At 36.9% G+C, this 25081-nt stretch overlaps 2 protein-coding genes across 3 annotated transcripts in view; both read right to left on the reverse strand.

The window, feature by feature from the left end:
- LOC127638386 (centrosomal protein of 152 kDa-like) overlaps nucleotides 1-15247 on the reverse strand; it is a 28763-nt gene extending 13516 nt beyond the window's left edge. Inside the window, exons 1-7 of the mRNA XM_052119881.1 lie at nucleotides 15078-15247; nucleotides 13471-13566; nucleotides 1919-2028; nucleotides 1705-1762; nucleotides 1155-1502; nucleotides 718-880; nucleotides 458-598 (exon numbers count right to left, since the gene is read on the reverse strand). Coding sequence (XP_051975841.1) covers nucleotides 458-598; nucleotides 718-880; nucleotides 1155-1502; nucleotides 1705-1762; nucleotides 1919-2028; nucleotides 13471-13557 — 907 coding nt within the window. The 5' untranslated portion in view covers nucleotides 13558-13566; nucleotides 15078-15247. The remainder of the gene's footprint in view (nucleotides 1-457; nucleotides 599-717; nucleotides 881-1154; nucleotides 1503-1704; nucleotides 1763-1918; nucleotides 2029-13470; nucleotides 13567-15077) is intronic.
- Nucleotides 15248-16648: 1401 nt separating this feature from the next.
- Nucleotides 16649-25068, reverse strand: LOC127638221 (COP9 signalosome complex subunit 2-like). 2 transcript variants are annotated; one of them, XM_052119648.1, is made up of 14 exons: nucleotides 24930-25068; nucleotides 24298-24481; nucleotides 23022-23135; nucleotides 22856-22933; nucleotides 22578-22703; nucleotides 22381-22455; nucleotides 21520-21597; nucleotides 21255-21429; nucleotides 20909-21087; nucleotides 18762-18814; nucleotides 18531-18628; nucleotides 18340-18422; nucleotides 18160-18218; nucleotides 16649-17394 (listed from the first exon to the last, which is right to left on the reverse strand). In XM_052119648.1, the coding sequence occupies exons 2-14, from the start codon at nucleotides 24349-24351 to the stop codon at nucleotides 17250-17252; spliced, it is 1317 nt and encodes a 438-aa protein (XP_051975608.1). In that variant the 5' UTR covers nucleotides 24352-24481; nucleotides 24930-25068; the 3' UTR covers nucleotides 16649-17249. The 2 variants fall into 2 exon arrangements, with proteins under 2 accessions (XP_051975608.1, XP_051975607.1); XM_052119647.1 differs by lacking the exon at nucleotides 24930-25068 and having other exon boundaries at nucleotides 22381-22470; nucleotides 24298-24454.
- Nucleotides 25069-25081: the final 13 nt, after the last annotated feature.

Here is a 25081-nt window from a genome sequence, read left to right on the forward strand (position 1 = left end):
GATTCATCTGTGCCAATAGTTGCATTTTGGAACTATCGGTTATCTGCAAAAATCTATGCAGCCTCTATGTATGTGCCTGTTATAGTGAAGGAAGACTAGTATTTATACAAGTAAATAATTTATTATTTTTTGTTTTAAAATAATGGTCTGATTAATCAGTTGTCTGCCTTTTTCACCACCTTAGTTATCGGTCAGCTTCTTTTCTGATGCATTCTGTCTAGCGGTTTTGAATGCAAGAACACTAGAACAGTTTCCATCCCCTTCAAACAAAGTGTTTAAAACTTACTGCCCCAGCTCCCAACCAACCAATACCACAGAGCCAAAATATCCAATCACAAAATTAAAAATGAGGCCCAATTTTGTTCTCGTAAACAATCACATGCCCATCCCTAAAATGTACGGTACAAGTGAAACGAGAAGTGTCAGAGCTGTATTTAAACCAGTGTTTTAATCTTACCTTTGACGATGGCAAACTGGTGCTCTACATATCTCATCCTCCTCCTGCAGTCCTCTAGTTTCTTTTCCAGCTCCTCGATTTGTCTGGACTGAGCTCTGTTCAAAATCTGAAGCTGAGCCAGCTGCTGACTTTCTGCTGTATCTGAACAATAAACATACATACAACACACTTCAATTTCCATAGTCCTTCCTAACTTGTTTTCAATCCATTATTAGCTGGGGGAAAAATGACAGAATTGTAAAATTTCTTGAGTTGCTCACGCTGTGTTGAGTCCAGGAAGTCCCTCTGAAGCTGGTCAAAATGGCCATTCTGAGTGGCTGCTTGTGGATTGAACATCTTTGGTTGGTTTGAAGGCTGATGTGGGTGATAACTGGCCTTATAATGGTCAGCAGGTTTGTTCCCAGCACCTCCATTATCAAAAACCTTCAAAACAATAGGCATCAAATTCATGATGTGATTCAGACCAAATTCAGATATTTAAATCACAAATGCGGTTTTGTTGAGTGAAGACTGAAACTAATGCCCCATGAATGTTGCTTGAAAAAAAAAAAATCACCATGCAATCTGCTGACTAACTATACTACAACCTTTATCATTGACCAGTTGTTAAGCCAACTGGTACAATAATCTTCAAAACTTGAACCCCATTTGATACATTGTAGATTCCCAAGCCAAACTTGTGGCTGCCAACATTCACCTGGATGTGGTTTTGAATGTTGCCGTGCTCTCCATAATTTTGCCCATTGCTCTGAACTTCTTTTCCATGGTAAATTTCCCCATGATGGAGAGCATTATGTGGGATGCTGTCCTCTTCCATCCTTTCCTCAGCTGAGAAGTTGCTGCCATGTGACTCCTCCTTGCCTGCAGATGAGTGGCCATAGTCTCCACTCTGGTACTGGTAGTTCTGGCCGTTCTGTTCATCCCACTCTGTGGTTAAATGTTCAGTCCCGGTCTGGAGGTGATGAGGGTGACTGTTGGTCTGTGAAGTGTGACTCCTATAGCTGTACTCTTCATGGTAAGAGCCTTGATCATACTCCTCATAGTGCTGTAAAGACATTTAGAGCCAATTTAAAGCACAAACCATGGTGTACTGATGGTGTGTTGCATTCTTTTAAAAGAGTTAAATCATGAAAAAAACAGGATTTGTCTTGCCATTTTCAAATACAAGAGTTTGATGTGCTATGCAGACATATTCATCGCATGGCCTCTTAAAAAACAACTAACACATCTGTAATTGATAAACTCACCTCCTCATGGGAAGATCTTGGAGGCTTCCACTGTGGCACATTCCAAGCATGCTGTGGCCTGAAATGCAAAGTCAGTCAAACAACAGAATATTTAATACCCTCAGCAACTCCTAATAAAACTTTAATACAATTAAGTGTAATAAACTATCAGACATAAGTTTAAGTATTTCAGAAGAATTATCTGTACAATAACTGAAAGGGAAATGTACAGTACCTGTTGTCATCTCCCTGACGACTGCAGTTGGATCGGTCGAGCTCAGGAGAGGAGCAGTCACGACTGTCCTCCAGCATATCATCAGGGAGATCAGTCAGGAGCTTATGAAGCTAAGAAAAAAAAAAAACATTTGTTCACTATATCTGATGTTTTGTCCCCCAGGTTCAGGCAAACACTACTGTACTGTTTAGGCACTTTTCAATGACTAAGTACACTGCACTTTTTATGATTGTACATCCAAACTATGCACTGCTCTCAAATCTCTACTTTTTTTGATACATGGCTTGTTGACATTAAATTGTATACAGTACATTGAAAGCGGAGTCCTGCAGTGCGACAATAGGCTTCATCTAAAATTATTTTATTTTTCTATTAATTCTTAATAGTCAGGCTGTTTTTATGACCTCATTTGAATTGAGTAGCTACATAGAATATTTGAATTCAATTTTTATTGTTGAGGATAACTCCTTGAGATGAAACATCTCGTTTTCGAGGGGGTCCTCAATTTGTTAGGGGTGGTTAAAATATCGATTTCCTGATGCATCGCTTTTGCAAAATTTAAATTCCAAGATCGATCTTTTACTCTATGCTCAACCCTCTTCTACAGTGAGAGGAAATCACTTGCATTTGAAACCAAATTTCACGATATGCAACTAGAAATGTATATACAGTATTTTGCAACTGGCTGGTAATGTTTACATTTCACTGACCAGTGATTGTCTAGTATTGTGGAGTATTCAGCAGCGAGATCCTGCTCAAGTTGTTCTGTGTAATATTTGTCCTAAGACGAAAACCACGCAACCATTTGTCATTTAATGTCTCTTTGAATACTCTCTGTTCTTTGCAGTCTGATGATCAAAAACAAAATATTTTTTTTGATTATAATCAAGCATGGCACAAATGAGATAAAGCTGTTTGAGTCTCTCTCATTAACATGCGCTTATTTACAGAACTGCAGGTTTCCTAAAAGAAACAGTACTGCCCCAAGTTTGTTCTAAATCTTTGCAAATTTATTAAAAATAAAAAAAAATAAAATAAATAAAAACTAAATAAATCACATGTACATAAGTATTCACAGCCTTTGCTCAATACTTTGTTGAAGCACCTTTGGCACCAATTACAGCCTCAAGTCTTTTTGTGTATGATGCTACAAGCTTGGCACACCTATTTTTGGGCAGTTTCTCCCATTCTTCTTTGCAGGTCCTCTCAAGCTCCATCAGGTTGGATGGGGAGCGTCAGTGCACAGCCATTTTCAGATCTCTCCAGAGATGTTCAATCGGGTTCAAGTCTGGGCTCTGGCTGGGCCACTGAAGGACATTCACAGAGCTGTCCCGTAGCCACTCCTTTGTTATCTTGGCTGTGTGCTTAGGGTCATTGTCCTGTTGGAAGATGAACCTTCACCCCAGTCTGAGGCCCAGAGCGCTCTGGAGCAGGTTTTCATCAAGGATGTCTTGATGACTAACAGACTAGTCTCCCAGTTCCTGCCACTGAAAAACATCCCCACAGCATGATGCTGCCACCACCATGCTTCACTGTAGGGATGGTATTGGCCAGGTGATGAGCGGTGCCTGGTTTCCTCCAGACATGACATTTGCCATTCAGGCCAAAAGGTTCAATCTTTGTTTCATCAGACTAGAGAATTTTGTTTCTCATGGTCTGAGAGTCCTTCGGGTGCCTTTTGGCAAACTCCAAGTGGGCTGTCTATTGTGGCTTCCGTCTGGCCACTCTACCATACAGGCCTGATTGGTGGAGTGCTGCAGAGATGGTTGTTCTTCTGGAAGGTTCTCCTCAATCCACAGAGAAACGCTGGACCTCTGTCAGAGTGATCATCGGGTTCGGGCGGCCAGCTCTAGGAAGAGACCTGGTGGTTCCAAACCTATTCCATTTACGGATGATGGAGGCAAATGTGCTCATTGGGACCTTCAATGCTGCAGAAACTTTTCTGTATCCTTCCCCAGATCTGTGCCTTGAAACAATCCTGTCTCAGAAGTCTACAGACAATTTCTTGGACTTCATGGCTCGGTTTGTGCTCTGACATGCACTGTTAACTGTGGGACCTTATATAGACAGGTGTGTGTGCCTTTCCAAATCATGTCCAATCCACTGAATTTACCACAGGTGGACTCCAATCAAGTTGTAGACACATCAAGGATGATCATTGGAAACAGGATGCACCTGAGCTCAATTTTGAGTGTCATGGCAAAGGCTGTGAATACTTATGTACATGTTATTTTTAGTCAATTTGCAAAGATTTCAAACAAACTTCTTTCATGTTGTCACTATGGGGTATTGTTTGTAGAATTTTTAGGAAAATAATGAATTTAATACATTTTGGAATAAGGCTGTAACATAACAAAATGTGGAAAAAGAGAAGCGCTGCGAATACTTTCTGGATGCACTGTATAATATTATTGTTATTGACTGAATACATTGATTTGTTTTTAAAAATGTAAACAATGATGAAAAACTAATCATAATGTACCTAGTTAGAAGGTCCCCTGTATAATTTGCAGCACATGTAATTTTTTTTTAAAACTTAAAGAGACACATTATCTATTGTTGTGTATACAATGAGAGATTAATATATCTCCAATCCATTCTGACATACTTGGCAATAATGAACTCTAATACAGGGCTGTAGTTTTGAAGTCCCCTTGGGTTTACACTGATATCCAACACATTTTCATGTAGGCCATTTACTAACAGTATTTTCTCATAAGATACTCAGTCTTTAAGTAACAGTTTACTGCATAACAATGCAACTAAAAGAAATGAAACCAAGAGCATGAGCAAGCAACTGACATGTTGCAGGCCATAGAAAACCATGGCAACATTTTTTTTTAAAAACACACCCGCCCAGTTACAGACACAGAATCGAAATAACACAGACAAACACCAGCACATGGCCCTAAGGCGTCTTAAAGGAGCCCTACACAAACTAAACCATCAGCAACTGTTATCTTCTTAACACTTAGAAACATACACATTAAAAGCTTTACTTTCACTCCATGTAAAAACACAACTGTCAGAAACTGCTTTAATTCAAACTCACCCTCCATAAATCCTGCCGGATGACCCTCACGTCCTCAAACGTTGCTTCGGAAACTAAACTTTCCCGCATTTGCAAGGCAGAGCAGCTACTGCAGAGCTCTTGGGCTTAATCACATACTGAAAGACTATTGTGTTTGTTATGCTGGATTTCATCAGCATAAGTCATATGAACAACTCAGGAAAAGAAAGTAAAAAAGAAGAACTAAACCATTCTAATTTGTCCATTCTCATTGGAGGTCAGCCCATTGTGGGGGGTCCGACTTTACATTTCAGTTAACTAGAGCAGAAACATTCCTCTGATGGAAAAAAAAATCAAACAGCCAGAGAAAATGACACTGCATATGATGTACTTTCAAATGGTCACTATTCACATCATTCGATTATTTTCTGGTTCTAATCCATGTGGAGTGCAAAAGTAGTATTTAGAAAAGTCCCAAAATCAAAATCAGCTGGTGTCGTTTCATCCCTCCATGAAAATCTCTTCTTGATCTGAACAATAGTGCAGATATTTGAGAGTATTGATGGTAATGGAAATGCAGGCTGTGACACAGCAAACACACCTGTCTGCATTTCTCTTGCACCAATGGCAGCTAACATTCCTTCATACAGCAGATACCATTAGAGTGAGTCAGAACACAAATGTATCGGACTGGAGAAGACTGAAGCCTTTAAAAACAAACACTAACTGACTATAAATAGTATAGTCAGAAGACATTGACTAAACCATTCATTTATGCTGCATTGGCCGCAACATTGGTCGATTGTTAAACTTGTTAATGCTGCCACACGATTGGCTGATTAGATAATCACATGGATGATTGTTGGTGCCAGATGGGCTGGTTTGAGTATTTCTGTTACTGTTGATCTCCTGGGATTTTCACACACAACAGTCTCTAGATTTTACTCCGAATGGTGCCAAAAACAAAACAACATCCAGTGAGCAGCAGTTCTATGGATAGAAACGCCTTTTTGATGAGAGGGGGTTCAACAGATAATGGCCAGACTGGTTTGAAGTCTACGGTAACTCAGATAACTGCTCTGTATAATTGTGGTGAGAAGAATATAATCTCAGAATGCTATTCTGAGATGCGGGTTGGCGCAGTTGGCGCGGCACGAGGGGGACCTACACAATGGTGTATTTTAATGTTGTGACTGATCAGTGTATATACTGTATGTATACAGTTGAAGTCAGAAGTTTACATACACGTTAGCCAAATACATTTAAACTCAGTTTTTCACAATTACTGACATTTAATCTCAGAGAACATTCCCTGACTTAGTTTTAATTTCAGTTAGGATCACTACTTTATTTTAAGAATATGAAATTTCAGAATAATAGTAAAGATTATAGTTTATTTCAAATTTGATTTCTTTAAAAATCACATTACCAGTGGGTCAGACATTTACATACACTTTGTTAGTATTTGGTATCATTGCATTTAAATGGTTTGTACTTGGGTCCAAACGTTTTGGGTAGCCTTCCACAAGATTCTCACAGTAAGTTGCTGGAATTTTGACCCATTCCTCCAGACAGAACTGGTGTAACTTTTTAGTCAGGTTTGTAGGCCTCCTTGCCTGCACATGCTTTTCCAGTTCTGCCCACAAATTTCAGATCGAGGCTTTGTGATGGCCACTCCAAAACCTTGACTTTGTTGTCCATTTTGCCACAACTTTGTAGGTATGCTTGGGGTCACGGTCCAATTGGAAGACCCATTTGTGCCAGAGCTTTAACTTCCTGGCTGATATCTTGAGATATTTATACACATAATTTTCCTTCCTCATGATGCCATCTATTTTGTGAAGTGCACCAGTCCCCTCCTGCAGCAAAGCACCCCCACAACAGGATGCTTCCACCCCCATGCTTCACAGTTGGGATGGTGTTCTTCGGCTTGCAAGCCTCACCCTTTTTCCTCCAAACATAACAATGGTCATTATGTCCAAAAAGTTACATTTTTGCTTCATATGACCAGATGAAATTTCTCCAAAAAGTAAGATCTTTGTCCCCATGTGCAAACTCTAGTCTGACTTTTTAAATGGTGGTTTTGGAGCAGTGGCTTCTTCCTTGCCAAGTAGCCTTTCAGGTTATTTCAATATAGGACTAATTTTACTGTGGATATAGACACTTGTCTACCTGTTTCCTCCAGCATCTTCAAAAGGTCCTGTGCTGTTGTTCTGGTATTGATTTGCACTTTTCTCACCAAACTAAGTTCATATCTAGGAGAAAGAATGCACCTCATGGTGTTCCTATGGTGTTACTTGAGTACTGTTGTTTGTACAGATGAATGTGGTACCTTCAGATGTTTTGAAATTGCTCTCAAGGATGAACCAGACTTGTAGAGGTACACAATTTTTTTTCTGAGATCTTGGCTGATTTTTTATTTATTTTTTTCCCCCATGATGTCAAGTAGGGCTGAACGATTTTGGGAAAATGTCATATTGCGAGGCTAATATTGCGATAGCGATATAATAAACAAATGGTATCATGAGTCAACTTGCTTGGTTATCAAGGAAAATGTACAAATAGATTACGGATAATGCTGAAATGCGTATTTCTCAACTCAAACATACAAACTAGCAACAAAAACCACTATAAATGGACAGTGTTTTCAAATTAAAATGATATTTTACTAAATTAAATAATAACATCTTTGCATTAATGAAAACTTGTTATTTTCTCAAAATTACACCTAAATAAAATAGAACAATAAATAAGTACATACAAATTTTCATGAAAATAAGATTGTCCAAACAAACGGACTCAAAATGAAGCGGAGGTGGTACCATACTGATAAAAAAAAGTGACGTTAAAAACACGTAAATGTTGGCTTTGCGTTAATACACTAATGAGCTGGCAACTGAATACTAGTGTTAATTTTGTTTTTTTTATTTAATCAGTCTTAATCCTGTGTCAAATGCCCTTTTTAGTTTTTATCATATTTAGTCAACCTTATCCTATTTCTTTTTATTGTTGTTTTGTTTGACAAAATCTGAGCATTTTTTATGCAGTTTTAGTCAATGAAAACTGTTGACATTTTAGTCATATTTGAGTAACATTTAGTCATATTGATATTTTAGTAACTGAACACTGTAAACATTTTAGCCATAAGAGTATTATTGATTAGCATTTGTCAATCTTGTCTATCCAAAACATATATACATACATACATACATACATACATACATATATATATTTTATTAGGTCTGGCAATCGATTAAAATTTGTATCAAATTAATTACATGGTGTCCTGATTAATCACGATTAATCGCATATAAAAATATTTGCTGAGAAAGCCCCTCGTACAAGAATAATTCAATATATAATGATGAAATAATTATACATAGTTATCTTTAAATATTATATATATATATATATATATATATATATATATATATATATATATATAAAAATCTGATAATTCAAATGCATTACATTCTTGTGGCAGAAGAGTTCATCATTGATAAGACCATATAAAAAGCGGCTTTAGAATACAATGTATTGTTTACTACCATATTACTGATCATAAGACAATCATTGACATACAGTTCACAGCAATCCATTTCACAAGTGAATTTGTCAAATAGTTGGAGATTTATTATGAGGGCTTGTTTAAGACCCGTCAATTTACACCTGCGTCAGACATTTTTTTTTTTTTTCGAAACAAGCCAGAGGTATACATAGTACACAATACTACAGATATATTTTACAATAATGCCAATACATTATATTCATTACACAGTGCAATGGTTTTCAATGCTTTGGAGTTGTTGGAGGTACAAAGAGTATTTAAATAATATCTTAAGTCTTTACAAAAAAGTGCAAATAGGGGCTTTATAGACACATTTACACTTATGTATAAAAAATAAACAGATTAATCAGAAAATATTAACTTAAGTTATCAAAACTGTGAAAACCAAATAAAACTTCTTTATAAAGCAAAGAAAAACTAGTTAAAATAGGAGGTACGTACAAACAAACAACATTTTCTCCAAAATACTACAGCGTGGACACATTCCCAAAAAAGATGAGGGGCAGATTCATCTACAGCATTACAGGAGCAGCAACGTGGATCTATTTCAGGGAGCATGTTTCTTAAATAAATATTGACTGGGTAAAAACAGTGTAACAGTTTAAAGGACACATCCTTAACCTTGTTGGTATTTCAATATTTGTGAGGTAAAGACCATACGACCTGCATCAGACTTGCTTGTGTTGCGTCATAAATATCAAATGTTTAGGTCACAGTGTCAAGTTAAATATAGTTTAATACTCAATCTTTAAACACATCTTGAGATCCCTTAGTTCGCATTTGCGCTCCATCAAGCATTTTGAACGCAAGAACAAAACACAAGTTTGTGTTGTGTGTCCGCTGAAGAGTTGTTAATGTTTTGTTCACTGTATAAACTGTGTGTTGCTCACACAGATAAAATTTCACTTGCTGCCCTCTGGAGTAAACAGGGGGTACTACAAGTTTGCATTTCTCAGGAAATTCTCAGGAAAGCTGATTTCTCGTAAATTGTTTTAACGCATTATTTTTTTGTAAAATTAAATCGCACGTTATTAACGCGTTAAATCGACAGCCCTAATATATATATTATTGTTGTAATTTTAGTGTTATTTTTCACACAAGATTGATCTTATCATAATGACGTTGCGAGCTACAGACAGCAGGGGTGAGAGACGAGCGTCTCCGTGTTAGAGTGCACATCAGCCGGCGGCTGATCTCTCTAACTGGTTTCGACTCCCGCTCAGATTGGGTCTCTTCTGTAACTGGTTGAAGCAGCTCTGACAGTTTTGGAGTTTGTCCTTATTTACATGGCACGCTCCCGTATTATTTGAAGCTTAATTATATCTTTATTTCATTCTTATCGCCGAACTGTGATCGGTGTTTCTATCAGACACTCGAGCTCCAGCACTCCTCGTCTCGCGTGTCATCATTATAGACTGGTCATCTTTTTATTAGCTGTGTAGAAAATGGGCAAACAGCACTCCGAGAGAAGGGGCTGTCACGTCCACACATGCACTTATTTATTTAATAAAATCGCAGCATTTTGCCATCATATAATCGCACAGGCTGACATCGTGATTGCTATGTGATTAATCGTGCAGCACTAATGTCAAGCAAAGTGGCACTGAGTTTGAAGGTAGGCCTTAAAATACATCCACAGGTATACTTTCAATTGACTCCAATTAGCCTATCAGATGCTAATTGGCTAATTGCCTAAAGGCTTGACATCATTTTCTGAAATTTTCCAAGCTGCTTAAAAGGCACAGTTAACTTAATGTATGTAAACTTCTGACCCACTGGAATTGAAATATAGTCAATTAAAAGTAGGGCTGTCAATCGATTAACATTTTTTATAAAATTAATTACATGGTGTCCCCATTAATTAATCGTGATTAATAGCATATACAGATATTTGCTGAGAAAGCCCCTTATATAACAATAATTCTATATATAATGATTATACATATTTATATCAATATATAATTATTTAATATTATATATATATATATATATATATATATATATATATATATATATATATATATATATATATATATATATAATGAGGTATATTAAAACAAAAAACAACAAATAGGAAAATAAATAAACTAAAACAAAATATCAAATTGTTTACATATTTCAATACACTTTACAGCTTTCTCGTTACTCCAATTGGAAATTGTTCTTAGGCATTGCTGAACCTCTGAATTAAAAATTAAAACTAATGCTTTATAACCACCATACTTACATTTATGAATACTAAACTTTGCCAACAAAAGCTGAACATTAATCAAATAATATTCCTTATGAAGAGACATGTCATATTGTAGAATGATCATTTTTTAGATGGTATAATAATCATTCTTAGATATCAAAATACTTATATGAGTTTCTAGGCCTTTGTGTGAGCCAGGAGAGAGCATATGAGGTTACTAAAAGTGTTGATGCTGCAGAGAACACAAAGAATGGTATACAACCTTGAAATACAGGATGTACTTCTTTAATCAGTTATTATATGAATGGTGTCTTGTATTTTTGCAGCTGGTGTTTTGCTGTTTCTGTTAATTAGTAGTATTCTGACATATATCTTTGGTGTATTTCCTTTATGCTGACACGTATCTCTAAAATATATGGCGTGTCTCATTAAAATACAGGATGCACTTCTTACGAAAACACATTTAATAAGTTAGATATCTCTTATATGATATGTTTCTGGCATGGTGTTTTACCTTGATGAGTTAAATATCTTTGGAGCTTGTATTTTCTTTCATTAATCAAATGATACTGTGTATGAACAAACAAGGCCGCCTCATTATGAGGGTACACTGAAATGTAGGGCAAAGGTAAAAGGTATGTGATGGGGACATGGCTGTTTGTCTCATACACAGGTGTTTCTAAAATTGATGCACTTTTACCATGAACTATGACTTATGTCAAAAATAAGTGGAGTTACCAGTTGATGTATGTTTTTTAAAAAATAATTAGATGGGGGATTTTCCACCAATATTTAATTAGTGAGGAAAATAGAACATATTGGTGGCGAAGGAAAGAGACAAGAGTAATTATTCTATTGGTCAGAGATAATGGGCAAGAAGATAACAAAAAGGTATATAACTGAGAACTCAGGAGGATAGAGTCAGAACGGACAGCTGGCCGGTCTCATGTTTGTTGGTGTTCAATAAACTACAATTTTGGCATCTGGAACTCAAGACTCCGAGAGTTTTCTTACAACTTAGAGAGATTCATCGCGATATTCCACGACAGTCATAGCTAAAAAAAATGTATAAAACATTTTCAAAACAAAGTTGTAAGCTGGGAATAATATGATCTCTAACAATCTTGTAGAAATCAGACCAAAAACAAGTCGAGTAGGGACAACTCCAAAATAAATGAAAAATAATTTCCGCCTGCAGACCACAAAATGTGCAGAATATATCGACATCACAATTAAATCTCTCTACAAGAAAATAATTATTGAGGTATTACTTATAAATAAGTTTGAAGGAAATGTATTTGATTTTATTCGTGATTAAATATTTATGTGTAACTTCCAAATTTTGGAAGTCCAGCCACACCCTGCATCAGACATGCTTGTGTAGTGTCTCGGTGCATTGTATCATAAACATAACATGTTTAGGTCACTGTGTCAAGTTAAATAGTTTAATACTCTAATAATCTTTAAACACAGCTTGAGATCCCTTAGTTCGCATTTGCTCTCCTTCAAGTGTTTTGAACGGAAAAACCTAAAGCATGTTTGTGTTGTTGCTGCTGAAGTTTGTTTTCTTCCCTGTATAAACTGAGCTTTGCTCATACAGCTGAAATTTCACTTACTGCCCTCTGGAGTAAACAGGTGGTACTACAAGCTTGCATTTCTCAGGACAATTCCAGGGGAAGTGCGATTAATTGCATACATTTTTTTAACACGTTATTTTTTGTACAATTAATTGCACTGAATTAACGCATTAAATCAACAGCCCTAATTAAAAGTGAAACAATCTGTCTGTAAACAATTGTTGGAAAAATTACTCGTGTCATGTGTAACGGTAGCCAGAAGGTAGGTAGCTGTGCAGTGTAAACCTCACTCCCCTGTCCTCAAGAGGTGCACTAGCGACTGACGCTAGAGGCTGTAGTCTCCTCATTAGCATGCCTGCCTCCCATGCGTCTCACCGGTTCGAATCCCGTTCGGAGTGGGTCCAGCAGGACCAGTTAAACATGCACAAATTAGATGTCCTAAATAACTTGCCAAAACTATAGTTTGCCAATATGAAATCTGTGGATTGGTTAACAAATTAGTTTTAATTACTTCAACCTAAGCTTAGGTAAACTTCTGACTTCAACTATGCGCAATCAATATATGTATTTATATTTGTAATTAAAAGCTTTCTTTACAAAAACAATTGCAGCAGATTTAAAATGTGCAATAATATCTGCAAAGTTTACAGCTATAGTTTAACTCCATGACTAAATGTATAGCTACATTTATAGGCACACTTTTGCTAGAAACGACAGCATACAATACAAAACATTTCTGGCTTGTTTGTAATTGAACAAATTCTTACTGATGCTTCCAAGGCTATCACAAATTACTCTTGCAAATTCGACAAAACCTTATCCTTTTTAGCCAGCTACATAACATGTATCCAAGTCTGCTGAATGATTAAATGTAAATTATGCTTAATGTTGAGCAGCTCACCCAGCATGTGTTATTATGTACATTGTGTACTCCATTGGCAGTTTGTAAAGTAATTTTGCATCTGAATTTTGTGTATTGTGTACATTGGATATTGTTATATGCGTATACTGTACTGTGCATATTGTGGTCTGTTACCAAAATTGACTACAATTTCAATATAAATTGAAAGATGACCCAATGGTTGCCTTTAGTTTAAAGAACGCAATGGAGAACGTAATTGGCAAAGAGCGAAATAGATATCAGTTTATTTGGTGGTGAATCACTATAAAATAACCACAGTTTTGAGTTAGTTGGACAGATACCTCTTGTTCTCTGGCATAGTCTTCCTGATCATACTCCTCTTCCTCCTGCTGAGTCTGTAAAGCTGCACTGTCAAAATCAATGGACATCCTGCAGACCTGAGAGGACAAATAACACACTTGAGACAGGAACTTTCAATCGCATCCTGTTATCCTTCAATTTAAGTCTGATTGAAGAACTAAGCGACAACTGCTTAGTTCACATATCTACTAGAACTTGAGCAAATCTGACACCATAAATCATTGTTTATTGTAGATCTAGCTACCGAAATGCTCTACCATCATTCCGGTCCCCAAAAAAACCCCAAATCACAGGACTTAATGACTGCAGACCTGTCGCTCTCACGTCTGTGGTCATGAAGTCATTAGAGAAAATGGTTTTTGACCCACCTGAAGGACATCACTGGACCCTTTCTGGACCCCCTTCAGTTTTCTTATAGAGCAAACAGGTCTGTTGATGATGCTGTCAATTTGGGACTGCATTATATTCTGCAACACCTCAACAGACCTGGGACTTATACAAGGATCCTATTGGTGGACTTCAGTTCAGCCTTCAATACCATGACGCCTGATCTTCTCTCAACCAAACTGACCCAGCTGTCCGTGCCCACCCCAGTCTGTCAATGGATCACCAGCTTTCTGACAGATAGGCAGCAGCTAGTGAGACTGGGTAAACTCACATCCGAGACCCTCACTAGTAGCACTGGTGCTCCTCAGGGATGCGTTCTCTCTCCATTTCTCTTCTCCCTGTACACGAATGACCTCTCTGTCAAGCTCCTGAAGTTTGCAGAAGACACCATGGTCATCGGCCTCATCTGTGGCGGTGATGAGTCATGCAGATGGGAGGTTGGACAGCTGGCTGTCTGGTGCGGTCACAACAACCTTGAGCTGATAATGCTCAAAACAGTGGAGATAATGGTGGACTTCAGGAGAACCCCACCCCCTCCCTGTTCTACTCGGCCATCATTGAGTCTGTACTGTGTACATCTACAAATGTCTGGTTTGATTCAGCCATCAAATCAGACTAAAACTATGAAACTACAACGGACAGTCAGGACTGCTGAGAGGAGTATTGGTGACCCCCTACCCACCCTCCAAGACCTGTGCGTCTCCAGAGTGAGGAAACATGCAGGAAGAATCACTCTGGACCCCACACACCCTGCCCACTACCTCTTTGAACTGTTGCCCTCTGGCCAGTGCTACAGAGCACTGAGCACCAGGACATCCAGGCACAAGAACAGTTTTTACCCTATGGCCATTTTCCACATGAACAATTAAACTGCATCAGGACTCCCCCACAGTGCAATAATGTAAATACCTATATCATGTAAATATTTAAATTCACATTTAATTCAATAACGGTACATAACGTTGCACATACATTACCACTTGCACATGTACAAATGCCATTCTATTATATTTCCTATTATTTAGATGTCTATTTATACTCTTACCTTGTTTTATATTCTGTGTCTCACTGTAATGTTCTTTGTGCTTGTTTCTCCAATCACCAAAAATAAATGGTCTGAACAAAGCAGTTCATAACACATAACATCCGTTTACCAGCTTCAATATACGACCATTTATGAGTTGGAGTTGTATTTGCTTACCTTTAAAGCCTTTATAAAGTATCCACAGTCTTTAAGAAAAAGAAAATAATCCCAAATAAAGTGTCACGAACATGAACATTGTACACAGTCCTTTACGAGCTCATCACAACAATGCTGCTGAGAAATGACACGGTCACGATTAGTATAATACGATTAATAACTGCCAGCGAGTGTTTGTACGGGTATTACAAAACTAAAACTCAGTTTGAAGATGTCTGAAAACTACTTTAAAGCAAATATATTGTAAAAATGTAATTTGAGTGTCGGCCGTTTGAAACATGGCGCTCTATACAGCGGCAAAAGTCCTCATGTATGATTGGCTGAGAGAGGGATGACGTAGTACGAGCGTTACATCCAATGGTAAAGGAATATTCCGTGACGTCACAAGTTAAGATCAGTCGAAAGCATTTGTGTCATATTGTATTGTTATTATTGTAGTTTTGACTGTACGTTCACTTTGTTTGTTTGAAGCTTAATAAAATAAAAAATTTGTGTCATATTGTTGATTACCACAAAAAATAATTTCGACTTTTATCTCTTTTAAACAACAACAAAAACATTGAGGTTTCATTGAGGTACTTACAACGGAAGTGAATAGAGGCTTATAATTTGATAAAAGCACTTACATGAATTCTTTAGCTGTAACGTTGTTTAAATCGTAATTTAAGGGTTTGTTTACATGACATCGTCATGACAACGAAGATGTAATATTGTTTATAATTTACACAGAAAAGGTTATTAATTTAATCAAACTAAAAACATGTTAACATACACATCCTCTACGTCTTGTGACCATACTTCTGTAACACTGAGTATTTTATTGTTTATTGATTGGCTCCATTCACTTCCATTGTAAGTGCTTCACTGGAAACCAGATTTCTGCTTTTTGTTTTTGAAGAAAAGGAGGGGCAAGTCAAAATTAATTTTTGTAGTAATCAATATGATGCCACAAATGCTGTCGATTGAGCATAACTTAAATTGAATACAGAACATACCTTTAAAGCATAATATGTTTCAACCTAAATTTAATTTCTTCTTCAGAGAAATGTATTGAGTCATCGAGCTGTAGCAGTAATAATAATAACAACAATTACATTTTCTAAACTTTAAAAAAATAAAAATTATCATCATTATTGGAAAGCCTCAGGATATCCTATTTTCTTCTTTCTGTGATTTGAACAATATTTTTGTCTTATTTACTTTTTATATTTTGTTCTGTCAGCTGTATTTTCATCTATTATTTGTTTTATAAATAATTTATTCGTTTCATACTGTAAAATGACTGAAGTGTGTATCGTGCAAATAAAAAGAAATCCAGCATTCTTTTTACTGTTGTTAGTTTTGTTTAACCCAAATTCACAGTACATTGGCATGTATTCCAAATAACTTAAAAATGTGCTTTTGCTGCGCTTATAAAAGTGTCAGTTCCCCAAATAAAACTTTTTAAGATTTAAGTTATTCTTTAAATAATTAAATTGACAGTTCTTGTAAATATTCCCTATTCATGCTCTTTTGAGGGTAAAAAACTAGAATAGAGGGTTCAGATCATTGAAACAGATAAACTTCACTGCTTATCAAACAAACACAGGTTTTCTGCTGAAGCAAAAAATGCATCTTTTATTTTTGAAACTGAAACCAAAGAGCTCAGACAGCACGGTTTGAATAGACCTAACCCTAACCCATGAATTCTTGCAATGACTGCAATACACTTGTGCTGTGGTGCAACTCCATAAAACTTAAATTAATTTTATGCAATCCAAGTAAAACATGCAGAAACAGCTCAACAAATAAATGTTGCAATTTCACACAGCATGTCCTCCTACTTGCCAATAAAGACAAATGTATGCCTTTCGAATCTTTGCCATAACCAAGTGCCAATATGTGCTATTAAAGTAATCTTTTTCAGATGATGCAACCACTTTAGGAACATTTTCATATTAAAGACTTAATTCAATACAGCAGACATCCAGTGGGTATTGCTGCTTTGTTAAGAACATTTAAAACTGACTTAAGTGATTACAGCTGTAAAAACACAAACTAGCCAAATTTAGCTCCCCCTTTTTGTAAACGAGTGGGGAGTACAGGGCTTGAAAGTAGTTAATGTCACTGACAGCCTTAAGTCAAGAGGCTGCCTGCAAGGTAAATTTGTTTCTCCAGATCATCAGTGTCAAATCAAGCCAGTTTGCTAACAATGGCCTGGTTGAGGGAGTTCAGCTGATTGGTCCATTTATCCAGAGCATTGTATCGGGCTCCACCTCTTTTCTGGTTATCGAGCTCCAACAGCTGATTGACCTGGTCAATTCTACCGTTGACTGTACTGAAAAAAAAAAGACGCGAGACACAAGAAACGTTAAGGGAACGTTCACTTCTCTAAGTTAAAGGTCATCCACAAACTAGACATTTTCAGCTTGCCCAAGCAATACTTGTCACCACAATGCTAGCGTGTTGTGGGTACGTAAATTAATAAAAACTTGTGTTTATAACATGCTTTACAGAAGGGGTAGTTAACTTGTTTTACTATCTACCAGGCAAAAACGTTAAGTCCTTTTGCTTAAAAAAAGCCTCAAATAGATCATTTTTAATTTTTGGGTGAACCATCTCGTCATTTACTCACCCTAGAGACTGCAATAGCAAAATGTATAGTGGAAAAGGAGGTATATTTTGTTCTGTTCTCACCCAAATCTGATTGGATCACTTCAGAAGACTTGGATTAAACCACTTGAGTCTTATTAAATACTGGTATGTTGCCATTATGTGCTTTTTGGAGATTAAAAGTTTTGGTTACCATTCACTTGCATTGTAAGGACCTACAGAGATGAAATATTCTTCAAAAAGTCTTAATTTGTATTCAGCAGAAGAAAGTCATAAACATCTGGTATGACATGAGGGTGAGTAACTGATGAGAGCATTTTCATTAGTGGGTGAACTATCCTTTTAACAATCTGCATAATTTAAGGTATCATTCATGTCCATAGCAAAAACAGTGCAGGGTAAGTTTCACCCCAAAGTTTAATACTTAATTTTGCTGTAGAAAGCTAAAAAAAAAAAATTGGAGAGAAAAAGAACACCATGTTAAACTTACTTGTCTAAAATACACTGAACAAGCAAGCTTTCCACATCTGCAACATCAATGTTCAACTCCTAAAGAAAAACAGTGAACAATCAAGGTGGAGAATCAAAAGCATATAATAATGGAAAATATTGCATTTTAAATATATATATATATATATATATATATATAAATAAAAGAATGAAGGTTTACTTTTGAAATAAACGGTATGTGTATCCTAGTGTAAGGCTTAATCAATTTGATGAGCACTTGTGTTCTTATGTTCCGTAACAATTCTGTAGGGAAAGAAGAGAGAGAGTTCAATTTGTGACATTCGTGTATGCTGTAATATTCTGAAATTTAAGAAGGAAATATGCACAAAAGTGAAAACCACCAATACAGACCCTCAATATGTTCTCTGATGAAGGGATCATCCATTATGTTGCTGTGATTCGTCTTCAGGATTTTCTCAAATTCTGTGATGTCATTGTTCTGGTAGGCACTAGAAACAAGTTATAACAGAATTCAGACAATAAAAATCTGCTTTACTTGTTTTTCCTAGTTGGAAAACATAAGTGCATGCACACAACCCTTGCTTGATTAAATAAATGAAAACTGTTGATATGCACACTTACCTTACCAGATTTGTCATTGCTAGGATTTCTGGATCATTTTTGTAGGGTTTTGCCTAGCCATAGATACACATAAAAAATTATTAGTTGATTTAGTCAAATTACATACCAATGCATTTTAACTAGAGGTCGACAAATAGTGGATTTTGCCGATACCATAACTAAGGTGGTGGGAAAGAATAATAACCGATTAATTGGCTGAAAGTTTTAAAAATAGTTTTACAGAATATCGTTTTTTTTTTTTTTTTTAATCTTTCCTTACTACAAGTCTAAAATGAATAAAATCCCAGATGCAGCTTATTCTTCAACCAAAATTATAATAATAACTTGAAAGAAATTATGATTTTCAGGACTTTTAACAGTAAACAAGGACGAAACACACCGGGAACCTAGTCACCAGATGAGGTTTAATATGAATGTATGTATAAGGATGGGCAAGGAGGCGGCGGGAACCAGCTGAACAATAAACTTAACATTTTAATGTCAAACTCAACTTAAAACCAACATAAACAAACATGCAGCGTGGCACATGCATCTCTCTCTCTCCGACTCGTCTTTATCCCCCTCATGGCTGATTAGCCTGATTCGGGGCTGACCGTGTCTCTTCACGGCCCGGCCCTGCCCTCCTCCTCCTCCTCCTCCGTTGTCAAACTCCTCCATCACCCGACTCAGGTTGGGGAAGCCCCCGGCACGACACACTCCCCTCCCCTCCCTTGCTGGAGAGGGGGCGTTGCCTTTCCGGCCGTGCCTGCCGGCAGGCCTTCTCCACCTTTCTGGAGCCCTGGGAGAGATGAGGGGAGGGAAAGAGCGAGGTGGAGCGACACACAGAGATAGAGAGAGAAAAACTTGTTCACCGACTCTCGGTTGTGCTGTCGCCCGGTCCTCAACCACTCCTCCACCCTCTGGGGGAGGCCAGCACGCTCCTCCCCGGCGGACGGCAACGAGTCCTCCGGCCCCTGGCAGACGGAACTGCTTCTCCCCTTTTTCGGCGGACAGCCGCAGCTCCTCCGGCTCTTGCCGGCCGGCAGGGACCCCCTCCATCACCAGGCAGACGCGGCTGCTCCTTTGGTGGACGGACGCAGCGAGGACTCCGCGATAGCGCATTCCTCCTCCTTCCTAGGGTTTGGCACCACCATAACAGTGTAATGATGGGCAACGAGTAGGCGGCAACTGGCTGAACATTATACAAAGTTTTAATGTCAAACTCAACTTAAAACCAACATAAACAAACATGTAGTGCGGTCGCGTGCATCTCTCTCTCTCGAACTGCCGCCTCCGGCTCATCTTTATGCCCCTCCTGGCTAATTAGCCGATTCAGGGCCAACCGTGTGTCTTCATAGCCCAGCCCCACCCTCCTCTTCATCACAATGAAGTTGGAGATACAATGCATGTGTTGAGGGGGCACGCTTATATATAGTCACATTTTTCTTTGCATGTTCTTGCTTAAATTTAAAGCACGACTATTAAATCAAAATAACAAATATGCATAAATATGCATTGAATTGAGGATAAAAATATGGATGAACATCGAGCACATTTACATGCACGTTCTTACTCCGATTATGCTTAATAAGCCGACAAGGAGTGAGGTCACGTAAACGCAATAATCCGCATTCCTTTATCGGCATTAAGGCCATAAACAGTTTATGAATAACCCGGTCAACCCGGGTAGATTTTTGCCCATTACGCAGATTTCGTGTGCCATGTAAAAACCTTACTTTGTGTTCTTACCAGCTCATCCAATGTACTGAAAATGTGTCAAACTCAGAGAATAACACGTTTATTTCCAATGTCATGTAAACGCAGATTTCTTGCTTTATCAGATTTTTTAAATAAGCTGATTTTACAAAGTAATCAGTGTATTGGAGTGCATGTCAACGGGCTCACTGTCAATGCTGAAAGATTTAGATATGGCAAACCCCCACGAGGTGTCAGTGATTGTATTTATTTAACTTCTAGAGGCCGGTGTTATACTGTAGAATCAAGCCATTCTACTGTAACTGTAGAATTCTGCAGTGCCAGCCAAAGAAGAATAAAAAAATAAACTATTGGCATAGATTTTTGCAGATAACTGATTGTTCCAAAAAGCAACTATAAAACGATATAGCGGTCTTCCTCTAGTTTAATGTTCCTTGACAAACATGTTATACCTCTTGAGAATCAAACGGGTTGATTCCAGACTTCATCAGCATGTTGGCTAAGACCAAGTACTTAAGGCAAGTGGTTCGTCTGGGGCTTCCAGATTCGTCATAGTTTTTGAACGCCTCAAAAAAATCTGTATGTGCCTTCTCGAACTCTCCTTCCCTCAAGTGCATTTTACCACCGCATTCTAGAAAGAAGATTTCAAATTAAACAAAACCAATGGTCTCTCCAGTACAAATTTCTACTTTAATATTTGAAAAGCCCCTTGAAAGTAATCGCTATTTTTACTTGTTTATGCTAAATTCCAGGGGCCGCTACTTTTGCATTAGAATGAATTAAAATTCAGTAAAACACCTCTGATGACTCCCATGATGAGTGGATGTGGGATGGCGGATTTGATGTGTAGCGACTGCTCATAGAGGGCTTTCAGCTTTTTGTTGTTTTTCTGTGCAGTATACATCTGGATCTCCAAAGCATAGATCTCTAACAGCTGAGTGCCCTTCTTAAGATCATCCTCTCCATCATCAGTCTGATAGAGAACATTCGGCAGTTTTAGAACAATAGAAGACAACTGTGGTAGATTCTCTTATTTTTACATTCTGTTGATTATTTACTCTACCTGACATGATTGGTGCAACTGCCGGAGAATCTTCTGGAGCTTTCCAAATTCTTCTCTTTCAAGGTACAACTTGCCTAGCTAAAACAATAAACTGGTTATGAATACAAAGGTTATTCTAGAAGTTATTGGACTTGCATAATACATTATTATACAATATTATTAACCCTTTAAACTCTGGTTTCTGGTTTGTGGATTACCCAAAATTAAAGGATTATAACTCATCAAAAAAAAAGAAAACAAAACAAAAGTGTTTGGCATCATTGGCAAAGAAAACTTTTCACATTTTTGAATTATATAGACTAGGATACATTCTGAGACTCTCAGTCTAAGAAACTGCTGAAAAAAAAAAAAAAAATCAACTTTTTTCTGATTTGACATTATATATCTCAGAGTGTAAATAAGGTGGCACCGAAAAACTACTTTTGTTTTGTTCCCAATCATGTCAACTGTAACTGAGTGAAATTTTGTGTTGATTCAACAAAGCAACCAAAAAGATAGATTTACAAAATAATTGAGCCTAGAGTACAAAAGCTTGCAAATTTGTATGCAAATTTCAAAGCACTTGTTCAGTTTTGGTCATAATGCCTGCATGCATAGAAAGTACAGCTTCTAAGCTTTCAAATGATACCTATTTTGTCTTGGGCCAGACTATAATAATTATTATTATAAAACAAAATTTCGCTTAAAGGGTTAATAGTATTAAATATAATACATTTGGAAATATTCTTCCTAGTAAATAACTCTATTTGCATAGTTTGATCTGTAGTATAAGAAAATATAATATTTCATTTTTTTTTTCATCTTCCTCAAAACAGATAATATAAATACAGAATAAACATAGTAATCTTCCACAGTACAAACCTTGGTGTTAGTTTTGAACCAAAGTCTGTCATTTTTGGCATCTTTTAAAGCATCTAGTGTTGTCTCATAAAACTCCTGTAGCAAGTCCATCTCAAAACAAAAGTGAGAAGATGAATTTTGGATTAGAAAAATAATAATAACAATAATAACAAAGAGGTGGTTACTGTACATGAAGAATATTTTATTGCAACAAATACCTGTTTGGAGGTTGAGATATAGTCTAGAATAGAGTTGATGGACTTCTCCGAGTAATTTCTGGTGACAGCACTCCGTATATACGTCAACAGTTGTTTGTACCGGTTCATCATTTCAGGAAAATTTGTCTGTACAAATAAGGATTAAAAAAGCAGTCATTACCTACAACCTATAAATATATGTTCCTTAAATTGCATAAAGACAGGGAAGAATTAATAAAACCTGAATCATCTTTTTTTTTTTTTTTTTTTAATAATCTGCTATTCTTACAGTTACGCACCAGTTTGAAGTTGATCTTAATCATCTGTTTTAGTGCTTTGAACCCCCATTCTCCTTTCTCACCCTCCAGTTCCAGCACCTACAAAACAGGAAATAGCGATTAATGCCTTTATTGTTGTAGCACAACCCCAAAGGATCCAGATATGGCCTGATTTTAAGTGTCTAACCTTCTGAAAGCTGCTCAGGGCTGCTTTAGGATCATCTTCTTTGAGGGCTTTGGAGTTATAATACTGATTCTCCAAATCCACATTTGGTTCAGAGTTGCTGTCCTCGGAGTATTCCTGAAACAAATATAAACAAAAGGAATCTCTGACATGAGATTTTACATAGGTGCACTAAATTAAACTTTTAATCAAATTAAAATAAGATCTTAAGATATTATGCAGTTTCAAAACAAGAGGCTGATTGGCTATAATTGACCCTACTTCACACATGAGCCTGCAAGTTTTATAATATTTACATGAAATATTCTATATGTAAAATAAGGTGTGTAAATTGATAATATCTTAACCCTAGTGTGACCTTCGGGACATTTCAGTCTTTTTCATTTTTGTTTTTTCCATCATGTTGGCTGTGTTAATGCCAACATCATAAATTTAGCCAAAGATGTGTATTTTGGGGGGATTTTTTATATTTAAACCTAATTTCCTACACTACATTTAGAATACACTGTTTACACAAAATAGTTACAATCAGGATAAAAATGTCCTCAGTGAAACTCATTAAAACTGCAATATTTGATCCCAGTGCCATTAAAGCATAAAATCAAATCAAATTATTCTTTCATTCCAGAGCCCTGTTTTAAAATTTTAATGTTAAATATTTTCCACCAGATGGCGCCATTTCACATCTTTAGCGTATGGAGCAAATACATGCTTTCTTCCTATTTTCTGTTTTATAAAACACTGCAGGCCAATTGAATAAATGATGCAGCTAAAACTGTGTTGATGTGTTGGTATGGACGTCAGAGTTTGTTTTGTGCGCGCGCGTGCGTGCGTGCGTGCGTGCGTGCGTGTGTGTGTGTGTAAAAAAACAACAGTGGCATTATGTAAACAAACTGACATTTAAAGGGTTAAAATCCAGAAAATGAATGAATATTTGTTTGTTATGATCAGGACTGATGTTGGTTAAAAAGAAAATCTCTTTATTAATATAATTTTATGGCAGTTTTTTGACGCAGACATTTTTGTCCTCGAAGGACAGAGTAACTTTTTTTAATTGATGCACAAGGGATAAATATGCAAGTACAAATTTACTTTCATTTACTTTTGGCTGTCAATGTGTTGACTTATTCTGCAATATTAGCAAACTAGCCACCTGCTAATCAACTCAGTGGTGAATTTCAGCTCACACGAGCAGACAAAACACACATTTCTAATGCCACTATGTTGCCCGTACATTACATTTCATGCATTTAAAGTCATGTTTATTAGTCAATCTTACCAGGTCATAATCCTCCTCATCATCGCACATAAAATCATCTTCCATGTCAGACATGTTGCCCGGAGAGAGACCCTTTACCCACAATCCTCAGCGGGAAATGCATTATGACGTTTTGCTCACGGTGCGTGCGCAGTTTCGATTCTTCCCGAAGCCTTCCGAACCAGTTCTTTTAGCAATCTGTCCACTATTCAATTTAAATTTAAAAGTACTTTATTGGCATGATTGTGTTTACATACAACATTGCCAAAGCATTAATACACAGAACAGATAATGACAAGACAAATAATAATGATAAGATATAATTAAAATAAGGTTCCAGGTAATGAATCAAATAAAAACTATAATAATAATAATATACACTATACAATATAAAATAAAATATGCATTTAACACGACATTATGAACAACACAAGAAAATAAATGTACTGTGACTGAAGTACATTAAGGCAGTAATTGGTTTCTGAGGGTGTGCAGCTCAGAAATGATGCAACCACTGATTTATATATATATATAGTGGCTGCAACTGATGCATGATGGTCCTCCCCCAGTAACACCAGCATCTGATCGGTTTCTGCCAAACTGGAAATCTGTGGAATGAGGTTTGAGGGTTTGTGGAAGTATTTCTCTCTCACCTCTGTAAATTTCTCACAGTGAAGGAGAAAGTGTGTTTCTGTCTCGACCTCACCAGTGTCACATTGAGCACAGACTCGTTCTTCCTTTGGAAGCCATGTTTGTCCACTATCGACCATGCTTGGAACGCTCTCAGAAACTATTTCCCGTCATG

Source organism: Xyrauchen texanus, chromosome 46 (genome assembly GCF_025860055.1).
Source record: "Xyrauchen texanus isolate HMW12.3.18 chromosome 46, RBS_HiC_50CHRs, whole genome shotgun sequence".
NCBI classification, from domain to species: domain Eukaryota; kingdom Metazoa; phylum Chordata; class Actinopteri; order Cypriniformes; family Catostomidae; genus Xyrauchen; species Xyrauchen texanus.